The following is an 18873-nucleotide window of genomic DNA, read 5'->3' on the forward strand; positions in this document are numbered from 1 at the left end:
CCTGGAACTTGTGCCCAAAGGTCTACAATGGTACCAATGCCTTACCTATGTGTATGGCAGCTTGGGATTTGGTCATACGTGAAAGTCTGCTGTTCTGATCCTGTCAATGGTACTGCAGCCAGTTTGAAGTTTAAACTTGGAAGGTATGTGTGTTCATGTGTGTGGAAGTAAAATTCCTTAGTTACATTGTGGAGAAAGCGCACATCTCTAAAGGCCCTGTGGAGATTGCACCAGTTCAAGACTGGCCTCTACTCATGACATGAAGTACAGTTTTCTGGATTTTGTGTCATAATACAGATGTTTTAGGGTCAATTTATCCAAGATCACACACCACTGTCTGCTCTTACTAAAGTCAATATCAGGCAGGTGGTAGCATTGCCTATGTAGGTCACCAGAACTTCAAAATACTACAGTGTTTCCCTTTATAACAATATCCATGTAATGACTGAATCACAAGTTCTGGAAATGTCTGTAAATATCATAGCAATAGTTCGAATTCCGTCTTCTTTTTTATTACATGACAACTCAAAAACCAAAACAATGATGTCAACCAAATTTTTGAAGTGACATAGTTTCAAATGGAGTATTCACTTTTATAAGTATTATTAACTAGTAGTAATTAAAAAAAACGCAATTCTAGTATAAACGATGTTATCATTTACACTTACAGAAATTTGGTGTTCCTTTAAAAAGCTTAAGTACAGGTTGAAACAGGAATTAGCAGCCAATAGATAAAGAATAAATATTAAAGTTGGTTTGATTTGTTTTGAATTTCGTGCAAAGCTATCTGCACTAGCCGTTCGTAATTTAGCAGTGAAAGACTAGAAGGAAAGCAGCTAGTCAACACCACCAACTCTTGGGATACTCTTTTATCAACAAATAGTGGGATTGACTATCACTTTATAACGACCCCACGGCTGAAAGGGCGAGCATGTTTGGTGGGACGGGGATTCGAACCCGCGACCCACAGATTGCGAGTCCAGTGCCCTAACCACTCGGCCAATTACATAAGAAATTCATTGTATTTAGAACATGGTTGTATATACAACTTTCCTTTGTCTATTGAAACTCTGTATTAAAAAAACAAAGTAACCAAGAAAAGAAAAAAAACTTTTCAAAAAAGGAAGTAAATGTTGGGATGGTTAATATCAATCCTTCAAAAATAATGCAAACAAAATAGTAGGGATGTCATCCCTACATAATAGCATTGGTAATAATTAATATATAGCAATATATGTAACTATTCAATCACAATTGGGTTTAATATATCCTATTTTTGTCTATTAACACTCTACTACATTGTAGGATTGATGAAAATGGTATTTCTAGTATCTTGTTTGCATTGTTTTTAGACATCCCTACATTTACTTCCTTTTTTTGAAAAGTTTTTTCTTTACTTATACATTTTAGGTGACCGAGGAATGTGAGTAAGCATTCATGTCCCTATCAGTTCATGTTAGATACCAAGACCAGTGTAACAAGTGGCCCATAGGTGTAGTTACAAATGAATATATTTTATATCCAGGTTAAGCACTCAAGAATTTACGTGTGGAATAAAGAACTCACTCAAGGCAGTTATAACACAAACACTAAATAATTATTATTACAAACTATTGATCAATTCTTTTATATCAAAGATTCCAAAGTTATCTTGAAATAATCCAAAATTAAGACTTTCAAACTAGGTTCGTTTAGGACACTGGTATATTCAAATCTCCTGCTATTCATTAACATGGATACAACATTGAACAAGTTATCTATTAAAGTAATACGAGAAATTCCTTCAGTAAAAGTTTTTATTATACAACCGTGCTAATAAATTTTCCAATATATCTCTTGGCAATTCAAGGACATCTTTCAATAGTCTTAATACATCTTCATTAAAATCAATATGTTTCACTTTTCTCTTTTCGGACATTATACATTACCAAGTGCAACACTGTCATACTAAATCAGAGATAGCATTACTTACAAAGAGTGTGTGCAACGGATGTAAATTAAGGTTTGAAATATAGCCATGACAATGGATCTAATGGGCGTGTCAGCTGGAGCAAGATGGCTCCAGGGTTGGAAACACGATGTTTTATACACAAATTTCCGTGTATTTACGATTTTACAAGACGTTCCTTCAACTTAATTCGTACAAGTGAAATATTCCACCAAACCATAACTACTTGTTAACTAGTTAATACGGAACTATTTCTTGACCTTGGCGTAAACACCCGAGATTATGAACCCAGGGTGTATAGAGACAAATCGTGTAACTTCAGTCTTTCTACAGGTACCTTCCACTTATTAATACTTTTCAAAGTTCCGTTAATTGTTTTTTTTATGAAGTTACTTCCTCTAATTATATAAACATTTGTTGCTTTCTCTCACTAAATCATGCCTGTTCGGCGCTGGTGATCATAACTGTTAGTTTCCATACTTCAAGTCAAAGCCTGGAATGTATATCCAGCTAACTCATATAATGTTTCGAGTTTTCACACTCTTATTTGGTAATGTGGTTCACTAGCTAGTGTCCACGTATTTATTTGGTCTGCTGTACTTCTGTAGGTTTCTATTAACTATCTAGGATCACATAATTCTCATTTCTCTATGTAATAATTTATATGTCAATTGAAACTCCGTTTCTTGAAATTCGGAGTATTTGCATTATAACAAATGCTTTACAAGTAACTGTGGAATAGGGTACACAGTTACAGAATGTAGAACATATAGTATTATATGTGAATCATATGCTTGTGGCTCCAAAATGCAGATACCATATTAAGAAATAGCTATTTGCAACTGTCGTCTTCATGAAGTGCTTCCAACATTACCTGCACAGCAGAAGGTTCATCCTTTGAGCAGACTATGCATCACTAAGGTGGCTCATGGACAAAGTTGAAAGTATGAAATGCTCATAGATTATCGTTTGGGGATGCAATACGAAAATGGATACAGTCTTTTCACGCAGTGACAGTTTATTCATTCCTTGAATGTTGCGATCTGAGACTCTGACAGAAAATGAAAGCCATTTCTGCAACTGCGAGCCTAATGGTAGTGGATTCCACTAGTGAATGGATGCCACAATTCACACCCTAAAAGATTAGGGAAGAGCAACTGGAAAACCCCAAATTAGCATAGACACTCCTTGCCATGTACTAAGGTGAACCTTGTGACACTTGTACAAGCAGTTACAGATTTATTAAGGCATGTTATACCATAGCTATTGACCACCAAGACATGGTTCCCAACCTGTGCTGCAGCTAGAGGCAACAAAACCATGCAACAAAACAGAGTTTGATAAGATGTTCACCATACATGCTCATGTTTGATAGAAAAATATTGCTCCCTATAGGTATGATGTACAGTCTATCCCCAAATGAAAGTGTCCTGCAATGTGAAAAATAATATGTGGAGTGGCTGCAGTGTGCATTAGCATTTACAAAAGGTCACCATACAATACAGTCAGAGAGCAATTATTCCAGTATGGAGACTGGGTTCAACTTTGATACATGCCAATGGCACAGAAGCCACTCAGATCTGGTTGGCTAGATCCATACCTAATACTCAAATATATGAGATACAGCAGTAGTGTGGCATGCTAAGAGTGTGTCAACAAACTGTAACTATATGTTACAGACACCACTATCATGCACTAGTTTGAACAGGAATCAGAAGTTGAGACTGATGAGTTTGAAGATGATGAAAGTGCTTATTCATACCATTTTAGCTCAGCTGATGAGAAGGAAGGAGCAGGAGTCAGATGAAGAGGTATTGGATAGCTCTAATTGTTAGTTGAGATGCTCTTATGACGTCTATGGCTAGGATTAATTGCCATATCACCTGTTACGGTGGTCACTAAGTGTAAAATCACTGACTGAAAGGAAGTGGCAATCTTTGCTTTCCAAGCTATCAAGTGATGTTTGTGATACAAAGTATGCACTACATTGTGTAAATTATACTTGATTATTTACAGCTAAGACAGTAATTCGATCAAGAAACTGAAAGACCTTTGTTTTCTGAGCTATCATGCAGTACTGTCTTGCTGACAAAATGTATGGACTACAGTTTGTGACTAGCTCTCTATCATCAGTAAGTTAGGATTCTTACCTTCTGAACTACTGAGCAGCTTCACACATGATATCCAAAAAACATTGGTTGACAGCTGCTCAACTACTGGACAGTTTGGATGATTGGTGTTTGTAGATGTAATGCCTAGAACATACATTTCTCATAATCGCTTTGTAACTTGTGACCAATTATATCTTGACAAACAGTCCTATGAATGAATAAAATACTAAAAATATCCCATAAACCTTTAATAAATATCTGGTTTTTACTATATATTATGCTATTTTAATAATAAAACATGTTATTCATATAAAACACTGACTGCATCTGCATGTACCGTGTAGTACTAAGAGGCTTTTTGCAATAAAATAATTGAATGGAAAAAACATACTGTAAGATACTGTAATTAATAAAGAGTAGTAAAGTTTATTTCTTGGACTGGCAAAAGAAGAGAAAAAAATAATTTATTTTACAGTTTAATAAGCTAAAGACAGTTTTTCTTCTATTTAAAGTTGACAAATCCTCACGTTACTGAAGAGGAGAGCATTGAGACTGTTATTCCAAATAAAAGCAAATGTAAATGCATAGTTGAGAATACATTACCACCACAATTAAATGTTTCACGCAAGACAAATTATATACTACTTACAATATAAACATATAAAAGATTGGAAGTCAATAATTAATAAACATACTTTTTTATTAAAATGTCCATGTGGTACAAAGTTTTGGATGAAACTGGCCATTACAACACATATTGTTAAAAACATTCTAAACTTTGGACATTTTTACATACAATCAGAAATTAAGAAGTTCCCCAGGTTAGTCGAGCTACATGATCGGTCTTTCTCTTCGTTGGTTTGATGAAACCTAAAAACTGAAGCTCTGAAACTGCCTGCACAAACTGAGCTCTAGGGTAACCGTTAAGATCAAACAAAATCTTCAAATAAAGCTTCAACTAGTAAACTTCATTCTAATGACACATTTGCAACTTTTTTAAGTGAACAAGATCAGTAAACAAAACAGAAAATCAATAGCTAAAAACATGAAGATATTTCATAGCACTGACTCTAAAAATAAGTTACAAAAAATTAAATACTAGATATCTTTAATAATTATAAGATTAAAATTTAATATCACCTTACTACATAAAAATGTAACTGGGTGGGAATACTGGCTTTCAAAAACCCTAGTTAGAATATTAATCTCTTACACATCTAAACATGTAAGAAAATACTCTAAAGGATACTGAAGTATCAAATCCTGATTAGGCTCATCTTTTCTCTTGTTTTTTCTCTTTTCCCTATCTACTTGTGTCAGTTTTCCAGAATCAGCTTCCATTTTTACCATCTTGAATGACTAGAAGTAAAAAATATCATGGTAAGGACTTCAATAACAAAATCTTAAGAACACACAGGCAAACAAAAGTATACTACACACTTTGTGTTTTTCTTATAGCAAAGCCACATCGTGTTATCTGCCGTGTTCACTAAGAGGAACTGAACCCCTGATTTCAGCTTTGTAAATCCTTAGACTTATTGCCATCCCACCAGTGGGATTTTTGAAATTCTACATTGCCAATTGTTTTATTGGTGATCCACATCATTTATGCCTTTAAAGTACACATTTACCAGTTTAATGCAGTTTTCTATAAGAGGATCTTACTCAAAAATACACAATAAGCTTTCAATATTACATATATTAATACTAAAATAGTTTTTACTTTTCTACCTCACAATTTCTTCCCTCAATAAATGTGCAGGCAGTTCAACTTTTTCCAATATTTTCTTAATAAATGCAGTACTTATTTATAAAAATAAAGAAAACTAAATATTTTCCTACTTTCATTTGAATTACAAAAACATTTACGTTGTTTCATCTTTATTGCTTTTTTCTGCAAAAATAATAAAATACAGACTGCACGTTGTGCTTAGTTCCAATCTTATTTATAAATTAAACTTGGCTTTGATGTGTAAGTGTTGTAAACCTTGACAAAGCCCCCTAGTGGTTTAGCAGTAAGTCTGAGGGCTTACAATGCTAATAATAAGGTTTTTGGTACCCGTGGTGGGCATAGCACAGACAGCCTGTTGTTTAGTTTTGTGTTTAACAACAGACAAACCTTGACAAGTAGCTTTCCTTGTTTAACCTTAAGGATACAATAAAAGTTTTTATGAATAGGTCACATTTAATTCAAATTGTTACATCTTTTTTACTTTTCTCCGTTATTAGGCAATAATTCTCTACAGTCTTAGCCATAAAACAACTGATTTCATAGCTTGTAACCTCAACTGATGAAAAAAACAGAGCAACCAACAACTTATGGGAGTCTCAAAAATTGTAAATAACATATTGAAACTCACTCAACACAAAGTTAAATGCTTGCTTTTTTTCCCATCAATGTCCAGTACAGTTGACAGAATTGGTTTATTTGTTTTAAAAATGTTTTACCTGTAGCCAATCATATAAGTTGATGAGACGTCCATGCTCTAGATGTAATTTGTAGGCTACACAAGTATCCACCATGGAGCTACAGATTTGTGAATAATCATCAATAGAACAGCATGTACACTGTAGGGAAAAGTCATAAAGAAAATGAAGAGATCTTACAGCTTCATACATCCTACCCAATTATCACAAATTTTTATTGTAAAAACTTACACAAACTGATTTGTTGTTATTAAAGTGAATTACTTTGTTCTTAATTTTGAACGTTTTACAGATCATTTCTACTAATAGCTAAAGTTATACTTTTATACTACAATAAATGATTGTATATTTGGTGTGTCACTCATCTGATAAGCATATTATTAACATCAAATAATGATCTTTACCTGGAGACTTTATTTTATTGCATAATATTTCACTTTTTATCAACATCAGGAATGGTTTATAAACTACAAGGTCACTATTAGAGATTAGTTCACATGTAGGTTGTTCAATATTACGCTTTACATCTTCATCAGGAGTATGTGGGTTCTAACTTAAAAGTTCACTGTTCTTTAATAGTGAACTTGTAGGTTATAAATTGCTCCTGACAAAACTGTAAAGCAAAACACTAAATAATAAAAAGGAAAATTAGGCACATTTCTAATAATCAAAAAAAGGAAGAAAGAAAGGATACACTTTCATGAAATTTCTTCCCATTATCTGGCATAGTCACTGCAATAAATATCTTAAAAAAAATATGAAGGTAAAATTTTTTTTAATTTAATGATTCTATATTTATCGAAAACAAATCCTTCAAAAAATATGATAAATACAGGCTATGAGCACAGCAAATTTAAGTCTAGTTAACACTGCTGTCAAATTAATACTGATATTTGTTAATTATAAATCAAAACTTAGTCTCTTAATGATCTAATATAGTACCAGTATAAAAGTAGCAGCAAAAATCAGACATTTTAGTTAATCTAGAATACTTGTACCTGGAGATAAGAAGCAGGGTCCACTAAGGCCTTGCATATAGCTGATCTTGGTGCTGCCATAATGTGCTGTTTTACACTTCCTGCATAATTAAAATACAGGATTTCATGAAGTGGAAAACATGATGGTGGCACAAGTTCTCTGTATTGTAAAAAAAACAACAACAACAGAATTCTGCTTATTTGACCTTCCCAAACAATTATAAACATGCAAGTTCCACTATTATGAAGTAATAAACATGTTTCTTCAAACATTTGAAAGTTATCTTAAGCTTGCTCATATCTTAATTTTCAATCACAACACAATATAATTTACAATATATATATCAAGATTTATAAATTTCGTTTGTCATTTCAAAAAAACATTTTTTAACTTAACATCTAATGCCTTTGTTTTATTTCACCTGAACAAAGAGTTGAAGAAGTCCACAATGTTTTGACGACAATTTTCAAACTCTGTGCTCTTTCTATTCCGAGCAAGATCCTTTAGTTTCTAAAAAAAGGAATAATACAGCATGACAATTACATACAGAAATACCTAAGGAAGTAGTGTTACATATATATCAGCACTTTACCAATTGTTGATGGCACCCTGTGCAAGATATAAATTTTGTGCCCCCTCTTCCAAAAAAACTAATCTATCATCCTTACTTTCAAAGATGCAAACTTTCACCCCTTATGGGGTAAATTTGCTGTGCTCATAGCCTGTATTTATCATATTTTTTGAAGGATTTGTTTTCGATAAATATAGAATCATTAAATTAAAAAAAAAATTACCTTCATATTCTTTTTAAGATATTTAAGATATTCTTAAGATATTAAATTTCCAATCAATAAAATAGATAACTTAATATTTTGTATGCTTCACTATATCTCTACTCCAACTTCAGTAGGCCTATAGAACATTCTGTGTGAGCACACAACTCACACTACCCTTGGTACAGCCCCAATATTTATACTTTTACACAAATAATATTTTATTTTCTAAAATGGGGGAGGGAGAATTATTAAGAAAAACAGAAAAATATTTTTATTTACAATATTTTTAAACCAGTGTGACAAAAAGAAGTATGATTTAAATATATCTTTGTGTTAAAAATAATACCAGTGCTACTAATTATAACCAAGTAAATATAAAGTATTCAGATGGAGTTTGAGGATTTGTTAACATCATAAAGTTAGAAGGAACTTTTTAAAACCAGCATTTCTGAAACTTTATAGTTCAAATATTTGGAACTCATTATAGATCAAAAGTAAAAACAGAATTTTTGGAGTTACAAAAATTAGATATATCAGTCTTATATATAAAACAATCTTAAAAAATAGCTAATTAAGCAATTAATCAGTTTATAAAATGTAACAGTTACATTTCCAATCAATAAAATAGATAACTTAATATTTTGCATGGTTCACTATATCTCTACTCCAACTTCAGTAGGCCTATGTAAACAAACAAAAAAATAATGAAAGCAACTGCTGTAAACTCTGGTAAGCAAGGTTACTAAGACAATAAAATAATTTTCAACTGATTCTAAATTGAGGTGAGAGAATTTTAGTATGAAATGAAGAAAAACGTTTTGTAAGTGAGAAGAGCTTGTAAAGTTACTTTTCATATAGATCAAACTGTGTCTACAAAAAAAAAGAATAGTTTTATTCTGTTCTGAAAAAATAAAAAAAATTACTAACACATAGACAAAAATTTAATGTTCAGATATTTTCTGTATAGAAAAGGTTTAGTACATCAAATACACTCTTTCATGTAGACAAAAATGTAATGAAAATGGACTATAAAAATGACAATGCCTATATATTTAATTTTTATTGACAGTCATGGTAAGAAATTTACAGTGTTTTAAGCTACATTTTCAATGCTATTATTTGACTGTTAACTAGAGGGAGTCACAAGTCATAGGATGATGTTAAGATAGGCTTAGAAATTTCTAAGACTGGATTTCAAGTTTTCCAGTACATTCTAAGACAGCTTATAAAAAGGGGTTTGGAAAACATAGTTAAGATAGGTAGCTATTATATAATTCAAGATTGATAGTTGAATTATTCAATGTGTTTTCATGAAGTATTTAGATCTGTGTTAGCTATCATGCTTGTTGAGTTACTCTGTACAAGTAAGCTGATTTTACATTAAAATGCATCAGAATCAGGAGTGCTATAACACCCACACTTTTACATATTTGACTTGTATAGCAACTGTAAATGATATTATTATATTAATATTCTTGGGAGGCATGTCCCCAGACTCCCCTAGATTGAGCTGCCTTTAGAAGCTCTTTATACTTTCAAGTTCTCATTGTAAAATATGCATGTATAGCCAAGCACCCACACTTTGCAACTCCTTTCTACAACATTGACATTAATCCTAATATTGTCAGACATGTTTGAGCATCATTTTTAATGTAGTCCTACAAAAATTTATGACAGTGTACAAGTGTTCAAGCTTGTATTGATGTTAAATTATTTTCACCAGATAATTCAAATGAACCTGCCAATGAAAGAACAATGACACAACAACAGATTTAATGCCAAGATAATCTGTTTACACATTCTATACTATTTTCAAAATGTTTAAAGAAAAAAGGGAATGTTAGTAAATGTATTTTTCTGAAGAAAATAAACTGAGATTGGGCAATCTATGGAATGGAATAGAAATGTTTTGAAAACACATTTTTTTAACATCTGGTAGAGAGAAATAAGTGAATAATCCTCAAGAGAATAGAAGTTAATTTTCCATCTTTAAATATTATCACAAAGGTGAATGATGATGTGACTTGTTAAAAATCTTCTAACTGGATAACTGATCACAGACACATAATACCATTAACTGACATACAAGGGTTAAGCCTAATTTGTTATTCAAGAAATATCACTGACAAGCATAATTGTACAAATTGTACCCTTTAATGAAAGATGGACTGTACAGTGTGATGTTTAGTTTGAAAGAAGTGTGTTTTAGCTCATTTAGTCTTATTTTGTAAGTTTTTTAACTTCATAAAAATAAACTATTTTTTTAAAATCAAATCTAAACTTACTTCTTTTAACTGTGATCTACTTGTCATTTTTCCAAAGTCCACAATCACAGACTGTTTTTGCTTCACTTTTGTCTCCTCAGTGTCAGCTACATATATATATATACATTTAGTTAGAGAAAAAAGTATTTCAAGTGGTGGCGATAAATTTAATATTTTAATGGAAAAACAGTATGTGTAAAATACGTAATATATTAAACATTTTAGAATAAAACTTTAAATAATTATGCATGAAACTATAGGAAATGTTTTAAATTTAAAAACTAAGAGTATAACCAATTAATTTAATAATTTGTACTATAGTTTTTGGCTAATTAAAAAAAAACATTAGCCTTAACTACTGTTAACTTTCAACAGCTTAGATTAATTTGAAATGTATAACTATTCACAGTAATTTTTCATAACTTGTCTAAGAAAAGTGAAACTGCACATTAAAGAACTAGAATGTTAAGTTGCAATGATTTTAAAGTTGTGCATATTCTTGAACAAGTAGGTTTGAATAAATGTTTAAATATTAAATCAATACATTTTTGTGTGTCAACTGATATCACAGGCCTGCAATGGTTTTATTGTCTTGAAATTTTTACATGTTTTAAGGTAATTCCTGTATGTTGAATCCGAAAAGGGTATCCATTTTACTCAATCACGTACAGATTTTTCACAAATTATCATTTGTACTTTTATATAAATGAATCATTTTCATTGAAATCGGGTCACATTTTATTATGATTAAAATGTTGACAACCACTGGCTATAGATTTCTCTTGGCCAATAACTATGTGAGAGTTTTTTTGGATCAATCTAGAACCCAAACATAAAAACAAAATAATAACAAATGTTCATTGTTGTAAAGAAAATAATAATTTAATCTAAGTAAGTTTTTTTTTTCCTTCCCAATTTGTAAAAAATCCTTACATTATAGAAAAAATGAATATTATTTTCGAAACCTGTGTAGCTGAATTATGGAAAATCCATTATTAAAATCAAAACAACATTTATGAAGTTTAAATACACAGGCCTGTGTATCCAGTTTTTTGTGAGCTTTTTTCTTACTATATTTTCCCACAAAATGATCTTAAAAAAATTCTTGCTTACTTCAAATTCCTGCAGATATACTCAAAGTTCTTCTCACAAACATTATGTGTGAAAATGTATGCAAGCAGCCCTAAAATAAAAAAAAATAAAAATTACCCATTTCTTTTATATGATGTAGATTGCTTATAAACTCTTGAAGTTTTTGCCTGACATCTTGAAATTGACTCCAATGTTGTATTTCATTGTTCTCTAAAAATGACTGGCAAGACAGAAGGCGATCTTCTAGTTCATTTCGAGATAGCATTCTATAAATTGAAATCATTAGTTATCATCAAACAGTAAACTGTCAACAAAAGCTAATGTAGATGTAATTTTGATGAAAACAGCAATTTCACTTTTCTTTTAATGAAGAACTTTGTCAAAACAATATATCTTTATAAAAACAAATATTTTAATTAAGAATAAAGATAAAACAATATGCAGAAACACAACAAATAGGTTGAATAGTAAAGACGAAGTGTGTGCAAGATGTTAAAATATCATGAATTATGTAAATTTAAGAGAGAATAGATTGCAGACTTTTGGAAGAGTATAGTAATTAGAATGCTTGGTCACCCATGACCTACTGTGTATGAGACCACTCAAAGAACTCGCAAAGTTAGCTTAACTTACCCAAAAATTTTAGAGGCCTTCTTATATTCTTGTGTGTCACTGATGTTTTTTTCTAAGGCAAGAACATATACCTCTCTCATCTAAAAAAATTTAAATTTAAGTAACTGATAAAGAAATGCACAAACAAATGAATTAGTACATACACAAATGATTACTGAGAGATTAATATATATATGTAATAAAATTGTATTCAAAACAACAGGATCTTGCTAATTATAATATGTTTATCATTACCTTGATCAAAAAAATAAAACAGTGTTATGTAAGAAAAGGATATTTGTATTCTGGTTGATCAGGCTTGTAATTTATCCAAGTAATGTGCTGTTGCTGGTGGCAGGATAAATTGGATTTTAGGTTGTATCTACAGAAATATTGAATAAAAGTCTAACAAGGTTATAATGCCATTGTATAGGTCATTGTTTAGGCTACATTTGAAGTACTGTAGTCAGACTTGGCCTAGTTACCTTAGGAAGGACACTGATTTCTTGGAAAGGGTTTAGAGGAGGGCTATTAGGATGATACCCAAGATGGAAAGGTTGACATACAAGGACAGGTTAACATCTCTAAAGGTGTTTTCTCTTAGAAAAAAGAAGAGTTAGAAGGGATCTAATTGAAGTGTTTAAGACTGTTAAGGGAAATTATAGTGTTGATGCACCATTTTTTTCATACTTGATGGTGAGAATGATAGGACAAGGGGATACAAAAATAAATTTTGGCAGGGTAGATGCCATCTTCAGCTTGGAAAATTTTATTTTTCTAACAGGGTAACTGGCCTTTGGTTTGGTTTGAATTTTGCACAAAGCTACATGAGAACTATTACATGTGTAATATACAAATTTATGTTAACAGTCTGTACTCAAAATAACTTTAAACATAAATTTATCAGGAACTTTTTCTTAAACTATAGCAACTTTTTCTGGATTTCTTAAAACAAAATCCAAGTTAACACTAATTTTATAGAAAAATTGCCTGAAGCTGCTGTATGTTCAGTCAGCCTTTGAAACTGCTTTGTTAGACCAAGGGTTTGTTCACACAAGAAGTATGAATACAGTGATTAATGTAGGCTCTTTTAGGCAAGACATCATAAGAAATCCTTAAGAAAGTCCCTTGAAAAAAATGAGCAGAGTCACCATATTGTCATGTTTACTTAAATCTATTAACAAAGAATTTAGTCCTAAGTTTGGTAAAGCATTAGTTTCAGCCACATAAAGTTTAATATCACAGAAAATCTAACATGTATCTCTTACATATGGGACATTATTGTACTCGGATAACTGTAAGATTTCTACATTAACCCTAGAGTTAAGCTGATGGGGGCCAGAACCCCATCAGCTTTTTGAAAACACTTTGCTAAATTATTTAAGCATCAAGTTGCTTGTGTGTCAAAAATGTGTTGTTAGTTACAAGATCCCTACTAAATGAGTCACAGAAAAATAAATGAAAAATAGCATCAACTGCAATTCCACTAATTACTGCTGGGTTCCCCTATTTACTTTTTATAGAAGATGAGAGATTTCATTTTTGTGGGGATCTTTTCTTTAGACTGAGTATTTTAACAGGTAAATACATAAAATTACTTAGTACGTGGGCCTTTATTGAAATTAAATAAATGTAAATTGAAAATCTGAGAGTTAAAGGATTGAGTTTAAACATAATTTGAAGTATTATTAGAACTGAGATACAAACTTGTTTGAAATCCCTGTTACTTTAGTCTGTGAAATTATGAAAATTAAATAACTCAGAGATTCAACCTTAAAAACTGAATGCATAAGCAATGTCTCTTGCCAATAGCTTACATTTGAAACCTCTTGCAATCCTAACTGTAAGTCTGACACTAGTGAACTTTGTAAGTTTGCTAAATAAAGTTATTATACATAAGTTATTTCCCTTTTAGAATAAAAACAGAAATATACTAGAACTAAGCTTTACTCCTGAACACTCAAGAAAGCATAATTCTCACCTGTTTACCTAATGGATGACTAGGAAGATCTTTAACAAGGACATGAAGACATCCTACTAATCCAAACATTTTGTACTGGTAGGTATGCAGCTCTTCTAATAGTTTGAACACAAGGTCCTATAAGTGTAACAATAGAGTGCAAGAACAAAATGGTTGAACATAAAAATATAATTAAATAAAGATTTCCAAATGAAGAGCATAGCATTATTCAGAAAGCAAGAATGCAAAAATACTTGGAACATGTTTAATGAAATATTAAGTTAGGTCTTAACACTGAAAAGCATAGTCAAGTTAGTCAAGTCTTAAATAAGAAAAAACCCCTACAATGTTTTTTGCCATCAGGCTTGATAAATAATTATTAAATCCATACTTCAAAAATCTGGGCACAGAAGAATACTTAGTGAAATAAAATATTTGAATTTTTAAGTTTAAGACAAAAATATCTTTGAACAATTCTGTGAAAAATAGATGACTGCTTTCCACTACTGGATTTCATTGAGTATGTATCAAATGTCAACTGCAATAGTTTGCTAGTCACTCTGCAATTTAAAGCTGTATGTGCAGATGTTGCAACAGTACAGTTAACAGTACTGTAACTTTACTTGCATTTTGCCTCAGAATAACATATTACCCCTCACTTTTCAATATACAAGTAATTTGTAATCAGTCACATATTATTTTAAATTTTTGTATTAGTTATCAATTCTAAAAAAAAAAACTAGTTTTCGTGTATTCTAAGGAGAGACCCACATATCTAATGGCATTATGTGCAAGAATTTTGTTAAGTATAGTTAGCAATGCATGCTAATACAGCAAGTTATATCAATGTATTCTTAGGAAAGGATCTTGTCATATGTGGCCATTAACTTCCACAAGCAAAGCTTCCTTTAAAGGAAAGTGACTACTGAACATCTAGTGTCATGTTTCTCATCAAGCTTAAGTTCAGTGAACTTTTCCAAAGAGTATGTGACCTTTAGATAGTGATCATCACAATGTACAAAGAATTGGATTAACACATAATATGTTATACACTATGATTCATACTTTTACTGATCAAAATATCATTAAAACTTAAACTTTTGAAATATCTAATATATAGGCTGAAAATGTAGCAGTTTTTTTTTAAACAACTCCTACATTGGTGCAAAACACATATCATATTTAATAAAGAAAAGTGTTTTCATGTTTAAAACTTTAACAAGTATCTCATAATGGAGTTAGATTGGATTTGTTTTTAAATTGTAAGTTAGTATTTTACTAAATAAACATTTCCCAGATGCAATAAGAGACACCACTACTTAAGTTAAACTTTCTGGTTAAAGCTTGCTGAAGCTAACCAACTAACTTAAAAACAATTTTCATGACTTCTTACAGGCATGTTTAAAAAGAAATATAAATAACAAAATATACAGAGAGAGAGTTAATAAGGAAACTTATATCTATTGTGTTTTTATACCAAAAAGAATGATTCTCTTAATTTACCAATTTCCTTTCCACTCAAAAAAAAAGAAGAAAAAAACATCTACTAAAGTGACTCATTCTCAGAAGTTAGAGGGAAAAAAGTGAATTATCTTACTTGCACAAAAACCCACATCTTTAATGTCAACAATAAAGTACAGATAATTGTAGGTATTTTTCAGAATTTATAAATGGTGTTCACAAAAAGTAGCTAACTGTTTGAATCAAGAGAAATTAATGTACGTAAGTAGCAATGTTATGCTTATTAGTCACACAATACCGGAGTAACGTAATGTTTATTACTCACACAATACCGGAGTAACGTAATGTTTATTACTCACACAATACCGGAGTAATGTAATGTTTATTAGTCACACAATACCGGAGTAACGTAATGTTTATTAGTCACACAATACCGGAGCAACATAATGTTTATTCGTCACACAATACCAGAGTAACGTAATGTTTATTAGTCACACAATACCAGAGGAACAGTTACTCCGGTATTGTGTGACTAATAAACATTAGTAATGTTTATTAGTCACACAATACCAGAGCAACATAATGTTTATTAGTCACACAATACCAGATATGAATACCTTAAAGCAGCAGTAACCACTTTCGTAACCACCTATACTGTATTAATGTACAATTGAGTCTTAAATACACAGGATAATTTATGAGAAGAAAAGTGTATTTAATATTATAGATTATCATTTTTTGTGTCAAAGAGTGTTTAAGTTGAAATTCACTTGCTTATTTATGGTTTTAAGATACAAATGAATTGATCAATTAAGTTTTATTCCATTTCAAATACTTTCACTTTTGGATGATTGTTCTTTTTCACACAGCTGATTGGCCATTTGATCTAAGAATCTTTTAACTAGGGATTTTGATTAGTTATTGATTTAATCATTTGAGCTTCTGCTTATCTAAAAAGTGATTTTATCAATAACCTAAATTAATTGTATATTATTTGATACATAATTACATTTATAAATACATTAAGAATTGGACCACTTCACGTCTGCAAGTTTTGCAGTCCCGGCTGCCTTAAAGTTGTAAGTCCTGTTTTTTTTATTCTGTCTACTACTCACTAAGTATTCTATAATATGAGAAACTATACATTACTAACTTATAAAATTTTAAATCCAGCTGACAGTTTTTAGTCCACCTCCTATTCAAAGTTCATGTTCTGTTGTTGTTTTTTTTACCTTTTTGCAATTGAATATGTAGTGGAAGTGCACTCATCTTCTGATTATAAGCTGGTTTCCTTTGCTTAATGACAAGATATAAGCTGTAAACCTTTCAAGGAACGGAGGATGATGCAGAAGCAATTGGAGGTAGGCATAAATTCACATTCTTTTAAACAGTGGTTGGTAATACAGTAATACTAGAATCTCTTGCTATTAAGCTAAGAAAACCAATTGTGAAAATGTAAAGAAACAACAGAACATGAATTCTGATTGTTGAGCTGACCTAATAGTTTCAAGACTATTTTATTTGCAACAATGTATATAAACATTAAGTAGCCATGGGTCCTAAATAGAGCAATGACAAAGTTGTTGTCTACTCTTAAAAAAAAAACAGAATCTACAATTGAAAACAAAATTTTATTTAAACTACTAGTATTACTATCAATGAAAATTACTAAACTACATTTGGAATGATGTAGAAGTGGTGAAACCTACTTAAGAAAATGCTTACCTTGTAAATTTTATTATTTCCTGGGACATTTTGGCAATTCTGCAAATACCTAAAAATTGGTAAAATTGATCTGTATCTTGGTACTGTTTTACTACTAAAATAATCTAATAAAAATTATAAACAACTTGTTTATTATCTAAAGTTACACAAGAATATACATAATGATAATTGATAATCTTTGAAATGGGTGCTCAAAACATACATTCTATTAATGCTAGCAAAAGTAAAGAAAACTTTAAAGATACATACATATATATATATATATTCACATAATGTTGTTTAAATTGGAGGATTTTTAATATAAACCACAAAAACAGTTACTTTTTTCTAGCATATAGTTACAGAAAATAAAATTTTTGTTTACACAAGAAATCTAAACAAAATACAAGATAAAAATCTTTACTTACTGCCTAAAAGAAGGAAGTTCTTTAATGGCTGTAAATTCTGATATTCCTAAATTTTCAATACGACCTTTTAACTGTGAGAGGTCACAACATAACGTTGTTGTAGTAGACGTGTAGAAATGTTCAAAAAGACAGAACTACAGAAGAATAAATCATAAATCACCGAAGTAAAAGTTACACATACACATATATATATAAACAAAGAGTACAAGCTAAACTTTTAAGCTATAAAATTAAGCCACAAAATAAAATTAAATTACACAAATAAAAATAAAAATTTAAAGTTACATTAAGTGTTATATATCTGTGTAGCTACTAAAAAGCATCGGGATATTCTGTTTATCAATATAAAGTCCACATACAGAATGAAAAACAAGCAGGACAACAGCAAAAATTCAAAAATTAAGAAGGTGTAAACAGCTCAGGTGCTTAAAGAATGTCCTGATACCCAATATCATTCACCATCTGCAGCCAGTTGTGGACATGGAACCCAACATCATTCACCATATGCAACCAGTTGTGGACATGAAACCCAACATCATTCACCATATGCAACCAGTTGTGGACAAGGAACCCAACATCATTCACCATATGCAACCAGTTGTGGACATGAAACCCAACATCATTCACCATCTGCAGCCAGTTGTGGACATGGAACCCAACATCATTCACCATATGCAACCAGTTGTGGACATGAAACCCAACATCATTCACCATATGCAACCAGTTGTGGACATGGAACCCAACATCATTCACCATATGCAACCAGTTGTGGACATGAAACCCAACATCATTCACCATCTGCAGCCAGTTGTGGACATGGAACCCAACATCATTCACCATCTGCAGCCAGTTGTGGACATGGAACCCAACATCATTCACCAGCTGTGGGCATGTAAGTTACCTCTTAATGTAATTTCTTGAAATGCATAAAATTCCACTTGGCTTATGATTCAGTCTGTTATTCAAAATTTGATGTGTTATCCTTTCTTATCCTCAAAATGATTAGATCGGACACACAGTTTAAAACCAAAATTCACCGCAAAAACACACACACTGGTCTCTACATCCCCTGGAATTCCGTACATGACACCACACAAAAACTTAATACACTT

At 31.2% G+C, this 18873-nt stretch overlaps 1 protein-coding gene across 1 annotated transcript in view; it reads right to left on the minus strand.

Moving 5' to 3' along the window:
- Positions 1–4745: 4745 nt before the first annotated feature.
- Positions 4746–18873, minus strand: part of LOC106478324 (origin recognition complex subunit 3-like) — a 30619-nt gene continuing 16491 nt past the window's right edge. Inside the window, exons 9-20 of the mRNA XM_022381931.1 lie at positions 18221–18643; positions 17762–17895; positions 17355–17403; positions 14190–14306; positions 12230–12309; positions 11714–11862; positions 10526–10611; positions 7886–7974; positions 7485–7623; positions 6508–6627; positions 5273–5418; positions 4746–4970 (exon numbers count right to left, since the gene is read on the minus strand). Of these exons, the coding sequence (XP_022237639.1) occupies positions 4865–4970; positions 5273–5418; positions 6508–6627; positions 7485–7623; positions 7886–7974; positions 10526–10611; positions 11714–11862; positions 12230–12309; positions 14190–14306; positions 17355–17403; positions 17762–17895; positions 18221–18643 (1638 nt within the window). The 3' untranslated portion in view covers positions 4746–4864. The remainder of the gene's footprint in view (positions 4971–5272; positions 5419–6507; positions 6628–7484; positions 7624–7885; positions 7975–10525; positions 10612–11713; positions 11863–12229; positions 12310–14189; positions 14307–17354; positions 17404–17761; positions 17896–18220; positions 18644–18873) is intronic.

This window comes from Limulus polyphemus, unplaced genomic scaffold, assembly GCF_000517525.1.
Source record: "Limulus polyphemus unplaced genomic scaffold, Limulus_polyphemus-2.1.2 Scaffold200, whole genome shotgun sequence".
Lineage (NCBI taxonomy): Eukaryota > Metazoa > Arthropoda > Merostomata > Xiphosura > Limulidae > Limulus > Limulus polyphemus.